Source organism: Chelonoidis abingdonii, chromosome 1 (assembly GCF_003597395.2).
Source record: "Chelonoidis abingdonii isolate Lonesome George chromosome 1, CheloAbing_2.0, whole genome shotgun sequence".
Taxonomy (NCBI): Eukaryota; Metazoa; Chordata; order Testudines; family Testudinidae; genus Chelonoidis; species Chelonoidis abingdonii.
Window position 1 is genome coordinate 43,769,277 of NC_133769.1, and position 13,764 is coordinate 43,783,040.

Consider the following 13,764-nt stretch of genomic DNA (forward strand, 5'->3'; position numbering starts at 1 on the left):
AAAGAGTTCCAGGGCAAGAGGCAGCCTGTCTCCACCCAGTGTCTTTCCAGCCGGATTACCTCGTGCATACGCACGTGCTATGATCTGGCAGGGGTTCCCCCACCTCCAATCATCAGGGCACACTCAACTAGGACTCAGGCCTCATCGGCTGCCTGTGTAGCTCATGTCCCTATCCTGGACATCTGTAGGGCAGCCATTTGGGCCTCAGCTCACAGGTTTACTTCGTATTATGCGATCGTCTCACAAACTAGGGATGACGCTGGGTTCGGCAGGGTGGCACTGCGTTCTGGGAACTCATAAATCCTACTCACCTCCAATACATACAGCTTGGAATCACCTACTGTGGAATACACATGAGCAATCACTCGAAGAAAAAGACAGTTACCTGTTCCATAACTACTGTTCTTCGAGATGTGTTGCTCATGTCTGTTCCACATCCCATCCTCCTTCCCCTCTGTCAGAGTTGTCCAGCAAGAAGGAACTGAGGGTGGGGGGTGCGCACAGCTCCCCTTATAGCACGATATAGAGGCACCACTCCAGGGGTCGCAGCGGTGCTCCCCCAGTACAGGTACTGCTAAAGGACAAACTTCTGGCACTGGTGCACATGGCGAGCAAACATACCTATTGTGGAATAGACATGAGCAACATAGCTCAAAGAACACCAGTTACAGAACAGGTAACTGTCTTTTTTTCAATAGTTATCTCTTTTATATTAATTCTTTTTTGTGTAGAATTAAATCCTGTAGAACCACATCTATTTAGGAGACCCTTACGGCTCTTAGATTCCACTGTGGTGACCACCACATAGACAGAACCTCAGAATTGCTACAAGACTAAGAAAAAAGGTGTTGGGTTTGTTTTCAAGGAAATTAGCTGTTAGCTGTCAGATTATCAAGTTATAGACTTCTGAACTTTTGATGCGGTCAGGAACAACGAGAATAGTGAATAAATTACTTCTAGAACTCAGTCTACCAGGCAGTAGAAGTTAATGTCCAGAGCTGTTGATCAGAATAAAAGTATGTTTCAGTGTCCTTGAGCTTAACAGAAATCTATATCTGTAAAAGGTACCAGATATCCTATAGTGTATAGAATCTAATTACCGAGATGTTTACTGTAATACTGTTCTTTGTTAACAAATATAGAAAACAAGGTTTGGGTAAAAATAAAAGTGCAGCTCAAATGTGATGAGTAACGAGGGCTGTACTAACATGCACTGCGTGCGGGTCTACACATGTAAACATAAATCTAAGATAAATATTATATTTGAATAAAGATACCTTTACCTGATGAAGCCTTTTACGGTTAGTCTCTTCTCCTATACGGTTTGAGCAAAACCAAAAGGATACAGAGATAATGAAAAGCCGATCTTGCCCAAACAGAATGGATGATCATATGAATGTGCCACTTAAAGTGTTTTAAACCATGAAAGGTGCTTTAGAATAGATTTATACCTGCTTCTGACAATGCCTCTTACCATAAGAGGGTCCACTGTAGCTGAGAAATTTCTACTTTTTTAGTTGTGAAAATCTCTCTCCTATCTACATTGTAAGCAGTAATGGCATCCCCTAATCATTCAAAAATCCATCTGCTTTTGATCCCTGACTTACACCTTGTGTTTTATTTTATTTTATTTTTCATAGATGTTTTGTTTGTCCACTAACTAGACCAAATATGGTCCAATGGGATGCCATTACCGCTTACAATGTAGATAGGAGAGAGACTTTCACAACTAAAAAAAACAAATTTCTCAACTACAAATGACATCAAGACAAATATAAATGAAGTTTTACATAGAGTAGCAAGTTTTCATCAGTGATTACTTTTTTCCTATTAACTGAAACGCAGCATTTATCTATAACTCAAAATTAATAGCAATTGTACAATGTTAAGCGGTTAGTAGCAATGTCATACTCAATTAACACAACTATTTTTCCTCCAAAATATGTCATTTCTTAACAGACCAGTCATATTCACAGAGATGCCAGCAGTTATCTGTCACAGGTAGGAAATGTTTTTTATACCAAGGTAGTAGACTTCTTATAAATAAACTTCTAATCCTTACAAGACTATCTGTAAATTTCAGTAAATTTCAATATCAATGTGATGAAAAAAATATTTCCATTGAAGATGATCAAAATTTACAGATGTTCCAAATAACAAAAATGCTGCTAGAGAACTTACTGGGGTTTAATTTAAGGATATTTGCTTTGTATATTTTGACATGTGATGTAGACAATTTGTGTTTTAGTGGTTAGAAAACTTTAACGTTTTGAATCATTACTGTCTGATCCCTCGCATTTGTCGGACCCCCTCATCCCGATAATTTCCCATATATGAGAAAATTTAAAATGATTAAAAAATAGAAAAAGCTTAAAATAAAAATAGATATTCATCAAAATTATAAGAAAATAAAAATCGAATTCTGCCAAGCCTACTTATAAATAACAAGGATGGATGTTGAGATATTAGCATACAAAACTGTTGAAGTAATTGTAATTGTCTAATTTCTATTATGAATGTGTTTTTTTTAAGGAAGATATGCGTTTAGATATAGATAAAGCCACACAACAAATTGGGCAGTTATGTCTATGGGATGCTAATATGTTCATCCTTGTGCTTTCATCCTCTCAATTGGAAGTATCTTGTTTCAGTCACCTTTGTTGAAATATCCTATTGCGTTTGTTTCATTGTATTGGAACATTTTTAAATGGGAAGAAATTATGACATTTCAAAAATTATTCTTATTAAAATATGTGGGATTTTTCCCTACTTGAATTCTTTTCTTCCATGGTTAAATCACTGCAGACTTTGGAGACGTCTTATGTCTTAAATGCCAAAGGAACCATTTGAAACACTTGTAAAGTGGAGACTGCAGCCACAGATACATTACTTAAAAGTTCTGTCTACTCAGCTAATACCTGTTCCTGCCACTCTTTTCATAAAAATAGACATCTGATTGGTCAAAACGGGCTTAAGTGCTGCAAAACCACCATTTTACTTTTACCAGGGTTTGCAAATCTAACATTCAGTTCCATGGGAAGTGGAATTGCAACCATCAGCTGAGTTACTTAGAACCCTTATCAGTTTTAGCTACAGCTGCAGAAAAATGCTGCTAAAATGATTTCTCAAATGTGCTTACAGACTTTAGGATCCAATAGAATATCCTTACCTTTTTCAAGAAAATTCTAAATTTAAAAAAAAAACACAGTAGTGCAAATTCTTTTAACACATCCTTGTAATGGTTCCATCCACTCACTGTATTGTGCACTTCTGTTGTTCCAAATATTGTTTCATTGCTTAATAGCTTGTATTTTTATTGCTTTACAGTATTAACAGATCATCAGCATTTGGATGACACAGCACTGAATACTATCTTGAACAGCTCAGTTCCTCAACAATATCGCATTAGAGCAAAACTCAGAACTTTTAAACCCGAGAAGCTCTATCAGTCCGTTAAACTTTATTGTTCAAAATGCAACTCACTGTAAGTGTTTTACATAGTAACAGTAAAAGTTACAGATTGCTCAGTATGTTTTAGGAATCTTAAATAAGCTTTTAAATATTTTCATCTTTCTTTTAACACTGAAGATGAGTTGAATTTAAATCCATTTCGTTTCAAGCAAAGGCTTAGAAGTTTACTGAAATTAGTTGGGGAAGACTGTAGTCATATGGAATATGCTTACTAAGTTCTATTCAGTAGCTGCAGAATTCTGGTTTCTGTTCTAGTTCGCAAATTTGGCACTCAATTTTTTCTGGGACCTAGAGGCAAGATTTACCTAACCCTTCTCTTACAATTTTTTTGAGTATCTCATCATAATAACTTGTTAGTATCCACGTAACTATCTGTATTTTGGCTTTTAGAATTCTAAAATGGTGGAGACTGTCAGTACAACTGGAAGCAGAATTCGTCTTTATTTTCAAAGTTATTTTATTAAGGGGGGAAGTATCATTTGAAAACTGTCAAACTGCTACCACGCTATATGTAAACTCGTGTTATATCGGGTTGCATTATAGCGGGGTAGAAGTGTACCTGACAAGTCACAGCCAAAGTGGGGAGTTTCATCCTGTTTCTGCCTCCCCGCAAACCTGCATAAGAACTGTTCGGAAGTTGCTCTATAAATGGAGCTGAGGAGAGGGACATTCTGTCATGGTATCGGGGGACCCATATATTCCACTTCCCCATCTGTAAAAGGGGAATAATAGCACTTCTCTACCTCAAAGTGCTGTTGTAGGAATAAATACATTAAAGATTGTGATTTGCTTTGAGATCTACTGATGAAAAGTGCTATATGAGAGCTAAGTATTATTATCATAGACTTTAAGGCCAGAAGGAGCCAAAATGATAATCTAGTCTGATCTCAGCCTCACCCTTCTGTAGTAGACCCAGACTTCTGGCTGAGTTAGTGAAATTTTCAAGGAATGAACTTTGTTTTAATAATTCATGGTACACTTCAGTTCTAACAATTTAATGACACTGTTCTTTATTAGACAAACATCTATATTTTACAATTAATAATTAAAGCTGTTACTGGTTTTAAAAAAGAGGGTTCTTCATTTGAGTAGTGCTGTGAAAAAATGTATAGAACTTTTTTTGTAGGAAAATGCTGATTCATCAAAATCAAAACATTCCATGGGAACATCACTTTTGACTAAATATTGTTTTTTTAAAAAATTGAAGCATTTCAGTAAAGTCAGAACATTTTTGCTTTTCATTTGTTACTTTTCATTTCAAAATTTTATTTCATATTTAATTTTATTTTTTATATTTTTATTTTATTTTAAATAAAATATTTTTAAAAATGAAAAATTTAAAACCAAAATGTTTTGATTGACCCAGAACAAAAAAATTTGAAACATTTTGTTCGGTGAGAAAATTTCAAAATTTGATACTTCGTTCCAATTCAGAATGAAATGCTTTTGAAAAAATGGAATTCCCGTGAAATGCAAATTCCTGACCAGCCCACAAGAATTATACACAGAGAGAGAGTGAATGTACAGGGACTACAACTTTATTCTTAAAATTTAAAAATCATATAGCAAATGAATAAATACATACATTGGGTACAAATGCCAATAGAAGAAAAAAACAGACCCAATTAGTACTGAATACTTTTGCATGCAGTACAGTTATGCGTTCAGAAGCATGCTCTGGTTGGACTTTTGCCCTTGATTTCTTTGGGAGCAGGAATTGGTGTGAGTAAATGCTTTTTTAAATAGAGAGATTCTGAGTTTCTGACATCCTAAAAAAAAACAAAACACCCATCTTTTTTTTCATTTTGTCTCCTTGCTGCTATTCCACTCAAAGCCAACAAGGCTTTTTCCCCCAACAGAAAGTGTGCCAGAACATTTGTTGTTAAAAGTTCATAAGCAGTCCAAGCAGCAAAGAGTCCTGTGGCATCTTGTAGACTAACAAACGTATTGGAGTATGGGCTTTCGTGGGAGAATACCCACTTCATCGGATGTATTCACCCACGAAAGCTCATGCTCCAATACGTCTGTTAGTCTACAAGGTGTCACAGGACTCTTTGCTGCTTTTACAGATCCAGACCAACACGGCTACCCCTCTGATATAAGCAGTCCACTATCTTTGTGTTCATGATTACACTTATACATTGGGTTGATCCTGCAATCTATTCCACCATGCAGAGCAAGGAATGCAATGTGTTTGCACTCCAGCACAAGTTCAAACAGTGGTTATGTGTGGTACAAACTAAGATATTGTCTTGCAGTGGAAAGTGGTTTCAAACAGCTGCTGCTCTTGTTTTCTTTTTCTGCAGAATGCATGGTAAAATAGAGTGGGATAATCTGGGTTTCACTGTTGAAGGACATGTAGCTATGTGGCTATTTTAAGGCCTATTCCAAAGCCCAGTGAAATCAGTGGGAATCTTTCTGTTGATTTCAGTGTGGGCTTGGATGAAGGTATCCTGCTGATAAACAGGATTAGCTTTCTTGGCATGCAGCAGCAGGCTCATTCATGCAGGACTAGTTTTCCTTGAGCTTATATACACAACACTCCACACCTTTGCTGTGCACCATCAAACCTTTAAATTGCTGCAACTTGGTTGTATATTATCTTTTGTCAAAGATCAGTGTGGAAACGTGAATTTTCCAGTATATGCTACTGTTATAATAATATTTCAGTATCTTGTTAATTTAAAGTACTGCATTTCAGTTACTAGACTATTGAAAGAGAAGCTGCTACTATTTGCCTATTGCTTTCTAAAATGTTTTTAGGCAAGAAGTTCCAAATGACGATGATTTCGACTTAATATTAAGAGATTGTGCAGCTACAGCTCCAAATCCAGAAGTACATAATTCATTGTGGTATGATTCTGCAGTGTGGGATACAGAAAATCAAGGGCAAAGAAAAATAGCTGTTCATTTTGTAAAACACGATGAGCTGCTTCAAGAGCCAGAAGATACTTTGATTATGGTACAAGGTAAGATAATTAAATTACAGTTATACCACCTAGGATGGCGCAGTGGACTTTACCACTAGAAATTTAGGATTTAAGTATCTCTGATTTAAAAACAAAAAGTTAGTTAGTGAGTTGTTTTTAAAAACACGCACACGCATATTAGAATCAGCTGTAAGAAATGGTAAAATCCATTAGCATTATAAGGTTAGAGGTGGTTGGTTGAGTCTCTGATGTTTTCCGATAAAATTTAAACTTGAAAAAATAGTGGGTTTGGATTTCTGTAAACCAGACACGAGTCAGATTCCTTTGTATCTGATAAATCCAAACCAAGAAGCTTAGTGATGATGCAGTTTTTTAAAAAATGTACTGTCTCCAGCTGGGCTTTTAGGTAGGTACAGTTCTGATTTGGAATGGTGATTGCAGTCTTACTAAAAATCTTGAACTGTGGCTGGGTAAATAAAAGGCTTCTGCTAATGCAAACCTACTATATACTTTGTCAGCCTCTGGATGTCAGTGTTGTGTCACATAAATAAAGCTGAAGCAATGTGCTTTTTAAGTGATTGCTTTTTAGGGGGAGAGAAAAAAAGCCACCTAACTTTAAACAAAGCAATTTAGGCAAAGATATAAATAAGGATGTTTGGGTAGAATATAAGTAAGAAATTTTTGCACAACTTCACATTCTGAATTTAGAACAAGGGCACAGTATCCAAGTGGATCAATGTGGAAGGGCAAGGGTGAGTCAGTTGGCCCTTTCCATGGACAGATCATTAGGGTTAATGCAAGGCCCCTTCAGTTTGCTACTTAGCTTATTATCTGGCTAGTTTCAACAGTTGTCTGTTTTGTGGTATGTCCTCAAATTCTTCAATCTGTTGATATAATTTTCTTCCTTTGAAAAAGCCCCGTCTCCCCAGTTCTGTGTCTGTTTTTGTCTGTTTTTTTTTCTCCTAAAATAACCAAACAATAAACCTTGCTCTGCAAATCATTGGAAGATATTAAAGCCCCAGCAGCTGAATGTTTGAGAGCGAGAGCGAGCATGTGGAGTGGAAGTGAAAGACACGATTGTAAATCTTCATATATTTACTAAAAGAAACTTTAGCTGACCAGTATTTCAGTTCATTTTCTCCTTCTGAATACTGTCAATGGAATGTGTCTAAAAAAGATGGGGGAGGAATTTTTTGTGTGTTCCCAGATACATCCTTCCTTAATTTCTCCTCATACACACAACAGCAGCTATTCTTCTGGCCAAGTAGATCTAAATATTACTCTTGGTGTTGCATAAGCAGCTTGCTTTAGTACAGTATGACATCTTCCCTTCCCCAGAGACCAGATGCTGAGCCATGTTACTTCCACAGGATTTTTTTTGCGTCTGTTGAGCTGAGAGTTGAGAGAGAGCTAAATCCAGGAAACAGATCCACTGCCAGAGGCGGCTCTAGCTTTTTTGCCGCCCCAAGCACGGCAGTCAGGCAGCCTTCGGCGGCTTGCCTGCAGGAGGTCTGCCAGTCCCTGCCGCCAAATCCGCAGGACAGCAGACCTCCCGCAGGCATGCCACCGAGGCGGCCTGACTGGTGCCCTCGCAGGGACCGACAGAGCGCCCCCGCAGCTTGCCGCCCCACACACTTAGAGCATTGGTGCCTGGAGCTGCCACTGTCCACTGCTATGTCCACCTTTATTTAAACAACTTTTAATGAACATAAATAAAGCTAATTTGTGGCAAACCTTAAAAAAGGTGGCGTTTAAGATATTGATTACATTTAGATTAATATGTATTATTCATTTACTTCCATTTTTATCCAGTAAATTCACTGATTTCAAAGGACAGCTATTGTTAATCCAACACATTTGTAGATGTTGATTTGTTAGTACACTGAAAACATTGTCTACAATGAGTTTATATTCCAAATACCTTTAAATTATGGCAGCATCACAATGGTTCCGTAGTTAAGGCTGTACTGAGTTTTATGCTTAACGCACGATTTAAATCCTTCGTCTGACCATAACATTTCAAGCGTTGTGTTCTGAAGAGGTTGTTGCTATGGCACTGGACTGGATTCTATTCTTGGCTCTGCTATGTAACCCTGAGCAAGTCACTTCATGGCTCTGTGCCTCTGTTCCCCTCCCAAGCTTTATTCATCTTTTATGGTTACATTATAGGTAGGTACTGTCTCTTACAATGAATTTGTACAGTGCCTAGCACAGTGGGGTCCTGATCTGGTTGGCTTCTCTAGTCACTCGTGCATGATAGATAACTGTTGTTGTTATAATAATAATAATAATAATAAAATATGAGACAAAGCCAGAGTTCCTATATTAATGCTTTTGTATGATCTTAAATCTAATTTAAGCTTAAGTTGTTTTTGCAGAAAGTTACTTATATCAGAAATTCACTGATATATTTCTTTCCTATTATCCATTCAGGAACTAATTAGTTCAAATGTTATTTAGCCAAAAACTAGTGGTTATTAGGTGCATAACAAAATAATTACAAGGAAACATAATTACACTGGTCTGAGGTCAGAGCATTCCTAGATTCAATCCAGCAACCATATCAGACAAGCACTGCTGTGATTGAGTGACCTGTGATCATTTTAAGAAATGACATCCCTGTATCTCTAAGGGATAAAATATATGTCTTATGATACTAGACGGGGGTGGGCAAACTATGGTCCATCTGACCTTTTAATCTGGCCCTCAAGTTCCCGCCGGGGAGTGGGGTCGGGGGCTTGCCGTGCTCCGCGCACCAGTCAGGGAGCTGGGTCGGGCTTTTCACTGCTTCCAGAAGTAGCAGCATGTCCTCGCTCCAGCTCCTATTCGTAGGGGCAGCCAGGGAGCTCCACATGCTGCCCCCACCCTAAACGCTGCCCCCCGCAGCTCCCATTGTCCAGGAACCGTGGCTGCGCCCCTGCCCCTGCCCTTATCCCCCTCCCACCCTCTAAAAACTCCTCAGTCCCAGCCTGAAGCACTCTCCTGCACTCCAAACCCCTCATCTGCAGCCCCACTCCAGAGCCTGCACCCCCAGCCAGAGCCCCAACCCCAACCCCCTTCCATAGTCTGGAGCCTCCTCCCACACCCTGAACTCCTCATTTCTGGCCTCACACCAGAGCCCTCACCCCCTCTTGCGCACCAGCCCCCAATTTCATGAGCATTCATGGCCCACCATACAATTTCTATACCTAGATATGGCCCTCAGGCCAAAATGTTTGCCCACCCCCGTACTGAACTCAGGTAACTTCTCCAGTCATATAACGCATTTATTTCTAGTTTGGGTAAGTTACCAAGTGCTACTTAAAATCATATTATTATGTTTACTACTGTGTTGAATTTTTCCCCTCACTTCAGTTCTGATGCTGTTTTAACAGCCACTTGCTCTCATATTGCCAGCTAAAATGTAATGGTTTGTACCACTTAAAAACTGGAATGTCTAGCTGTTTTCTAGTGGAATAAAGCGTATTCTAGTTCTGGTTGTTCTCAAGACAGCAGCCACTAAAATTGCTGGAAACGTCATGAACGAAAAAGCAAAGTGTAACCTGAGTAAAGTTACTTAGACTGATAGACTCATAGGTCAGAAGGGACCAATATGATCATCTAGTCTGACCTCCTGCACAAAGCAGGCCACAGAACCCTACCCATCCACTTCTATAAAAAACCCCAAGCAGGAGAACACCAGCAAGTGACTCATGCCCCACGCTGCGGGGAAGGTGAAAAAACTCCAGAAGTCCTCTGCCAATATGCCTGGAGGAAAATTCCCTTCCCGACCCCAATATGGCTATTCAGCTAAACCTGAGCATGTGGGCAGGGTCCCAGCACGCTGATAATGAAAGATTCTCTGCAGTAACCCCTTCCATCCAACATCCCATTCGCAGAGCCATTAAGCAGACCTATCTGTGATTTAATCAAGAACAATGCCAAAGTTAACTATCTATCATATCATTCCCTTCCATTAAATTTATCAGCTTAGTCTTAAAGCCAGATATGTTTTTGCCCCCCACGATCCCCTCGGAAGGCTGTTCCAGAACTTTCACTCCTTCTAATGGTTAGACTTTGTCTAATTTCAAGTCTGAACTTCCCTAGTGTCCAGTTTGTACCCATTTGACCTTGTGTCTACATTAGTACTAAGCTTAAAATAATTCCTCTGCCCTCCCTAATATTAAATCCTCTAAATATATTTATAAGAGCAAGCATATCCTTCCCTAACCTTCTTTTTGGTTAGGCTTAAACAAGCCAAGGCTTCTTTGACACGTCTCCTTTCACAAGAAGGTTTCCATTTCTCGGATCACCTAGTAGACCGTCTCTGAACCTGTTCCAGTTTGAATTCATTCTTCTTAAAACATGGGAGACCAGAACTGCACACAGTATTCCAGGTGAGGTTCACCAGCGCCTTATCACGGTGACTAACCTCTTATCTTTGCTGGAAATACCTTGCCTGATGCATCCTAAAACCGCATTAGCTTTTTTAACGGCCATATCGCATTGGCAGCTCATAGTCATCCTGCGATCAACCAATACCCCAAGGTCCCTTTCCTCCTCTGCTGTTTCCAGCTGATGGGTCCCCAGTGTATATCTAAATTTTTTCTTATTAATCCCTAAGTGCATGACCTTGCACTTTCACTATTTAAATTTCATCCTATTACTATTACTCCAGTTTACAAGGTCATCCAGATCTTCCTGTATGGTATCCCGGTACCAGACTTGAAGGTCTGCTATCTTGTTAGCTACAATTGTTTTAAATATATTTCATAACAACATGTTATGGTAACTTACAACTTTGATTGCACATGTAACACGTGGTTGTGTTAACATTTTGATGTCTTTGCACGTGGTGATGAGTCACTTTTAAAATGTTGTGTGGTTGTTCCTATACTTGCAGTACATTAAGGAGTTCCATCAACACTGGCCTGCGTACAGTGATGAATTACAGATGCTGAAATGGGTATCCAATAGGCCAAGAAAGATGAATAAAGTAATTTAGCATTAAATACAATTAAGAAAACATTTTTTTCTGCTTTTAACAGGGGCGACACTAAAAGAAATCAGAAAACTTTCAAGAAGATTTAAATGTATTATACCTGTGAGATCAACAAAAGAAGATCTTGAATTACTAGACCTTTCAGCTCCCTTCCTTTTGCAAGGGAAAATATGGCATTATGGGTAGGTTAAAAAAAAAGTCTTAATAGTTTAGAAGTGGTTGTAATTAATAGATGTATTGAAGGTTAGTCTGTTTCAATAACTTAAATTCCAGTGTCAATTGCAAACAAGTATAACTTTACCTTCTAAAGCTTATTTTTGAAAAGAATTGTCCATGACAATTGCAAAAATTAAAATTGTATGGAAGAAGAAGACATTGATCTGGAGCCTGAACTGAAATTTATGCTACCACCGCTACAGTTAAGAGAAAAGAAACTTACATTATACACTTCTGTCTTCAGGAGTTGACAGCCTTTTTTTTTTTTTTTTTTTTTTTAATTATGCAATTAGGTTAAAAAAAGCTTATTCTCAACCCATAGAATTTCCTATAATTCTTTGGATGGTAGCGAGGGGTAAGAGGGTTTCCTCAAGGGTCAAGGCTTCTAGAAGGCAGTGGGTATAGGAACCCATGGGCCAGGAGGGTCAGGCTGCTAGGAGTGTCAGTGCTTGACTATGATGTGCTACAGCCCCTACTTGATGGTATGAAAAGATGGTTATTTGAACAACAGTTTTTTCTGCTTTAAAAAAATAAAAAAAGCTCTTGGCCATCAAGAGATGCCTACTTACACACCTCATTGAGGCTATGACATTGGTGATACCTTAGGTTCCTGCTGGGCACAGATCATCACCAGTACAAAGTACCACCCCTTGAGCTTTCAGTATGCCCCATGTGATCACTAACTGTTTGGCAGCTCAACTTCGTAGACGGGGCCTGCAGGTGTTTCCTTGTTCCTAGATGTCTGTCTCAGTAGAGCCCAGTCTTATAGCTCTGCCCTACAGGAGATATTTTCCCTCTTTAAATCTTTGGGTTTTACTGTAAACATTGAAAAATCACACTGGTTCCTACACAGTCTTTCACCTTCCTAGGGGCCACCTTAGATATGACAAGAGCCCTATCTTTTTTACCCCAGGACAGGTTTTGAGATCTTCTTCAGGCAGTAAATCTAGTCAGGTCCAGAGGAGCAGGGGCAGTAGTTTTGCATTTGGCCTGATGGCAGCTTGTACCCTTATTGCACTCTTTGCATGAGTATGGATTTGTCCCTTGCAGAGGTAGTTGAGTCTACAGTGCAGACCAATTGATGGCCTATACATGATAGTTTCACTTATTCAGAAGGTTTGTGATTCTCTTTTGTAGTGAAAGCTCCCAAAGTTTGTCTCAAAGAGAAGCCCATCCCACAGCCAGCACCTTAAAATAATGGTAGGCACAAAGGCCTCCAAACTTGGGAGCTCATTTAGGAAACTTGAAGGTTCATGATGTTTCAAAGTCTCACTTGTGTGTACTTATCAAAGCACAACAAGTTAAGACCTTTACAGTAATATCAAATATGCACCAAGGTCTGGTTAGTGTAGGGACTATCCTTGAATTCCCTGACATCTGTACATTTAAAATCTTAGCCTTTGCAATTGTCATTAACGGTGTTACATTTAATCTATGTAGAATTTTTGGGTATTATCTTATTGCCCATGTAGTTGTCCTAACTCTGAATGCCACATATTCTGTGTAACATATTTCATAGAATCATAGAATATCAGGGTTGGAAGGGACCTCAGGAGGTCATCTAGTCCAACCCCCTGCTCAAAGCAGGACCAATCCCCAATTAAATCATCCCAGCCAGGGCTTTGTCAAGCGACCTTTAAAAACCTCTAAGGAAGGAGATTCCACCACCTCCCTAGGACTAACCCATTCCAGTAGGTAACCCATTCCAGTGCTTCACCACCCTCCCAGTGAAAAAGTTTTTCCTAATATCCAAACTAAACCTCCCCCACTGCAACTTGAGACCATTGCTCCTTGTTCTGTCATCCAGTGCCACTGAGAACAGTCTAGATCCATCCTCTTTGGAACCCCCTTTCAGGTAGTTGGCAGCAGCTATCAAATCCCCCGTGGTTCTTCTCTTCTGCAGACTAAACAATCCCAGTTCCCTCAGCCTCTCCTCGTAAGTCATGTGCTTCAGCCCCCTAATCATTTTTGTTGCCCTCCGCTGGACTCTTTCCAATTTTTCCACATCATTCTTATAGTGTGAGGCCCAACACTGGACATAGTACGCCAGATATATTTAAAAGATATTAATTATTTTCCTGCAACATATTAAACCAAATTCTGCTATAATTTACTCCATTGTAAAACCGGAGTGACTTCATTGATATCTGCTTCACGCTGGTGTAA

General features: G+C 39.0%; 1 protein-coding gene across 6 annotated transcripts in view; it reads left to right on the forward strand.

Annotated features, from left to right (window-relative positions):
* The window catches only part of POT1 (protection of telomeres 1), a 161,269-nt gene that overhangs the window by 133,860 nt on the left and 13,645 nt on the right, over positions 1-13,764 (forward strand). For all 6 annotated transcript variants that reach the window (XM_032800954.2, XM_032800960.2, XM_032800961.2 and 3 more), the window contains 4 exons: positions 1,960-2,001; positions 3,328-3,484; positions 6,235-6,440; positions 11,429-11,564. In XM_032800954.2, coding sequence (XP_032656845.1) covers positions 1,960-2,001; positions 3,328-3,484; positions 6,235-6,440; positions 11,429-11,564 — 541 coding nt within the window. The remainder of the gene's footprint in view (positions 1-1,959; positions 2,002-3,327; positions 3,485-6,234; positions 6,441-11,428; positions 11,565-13,764) is intronic.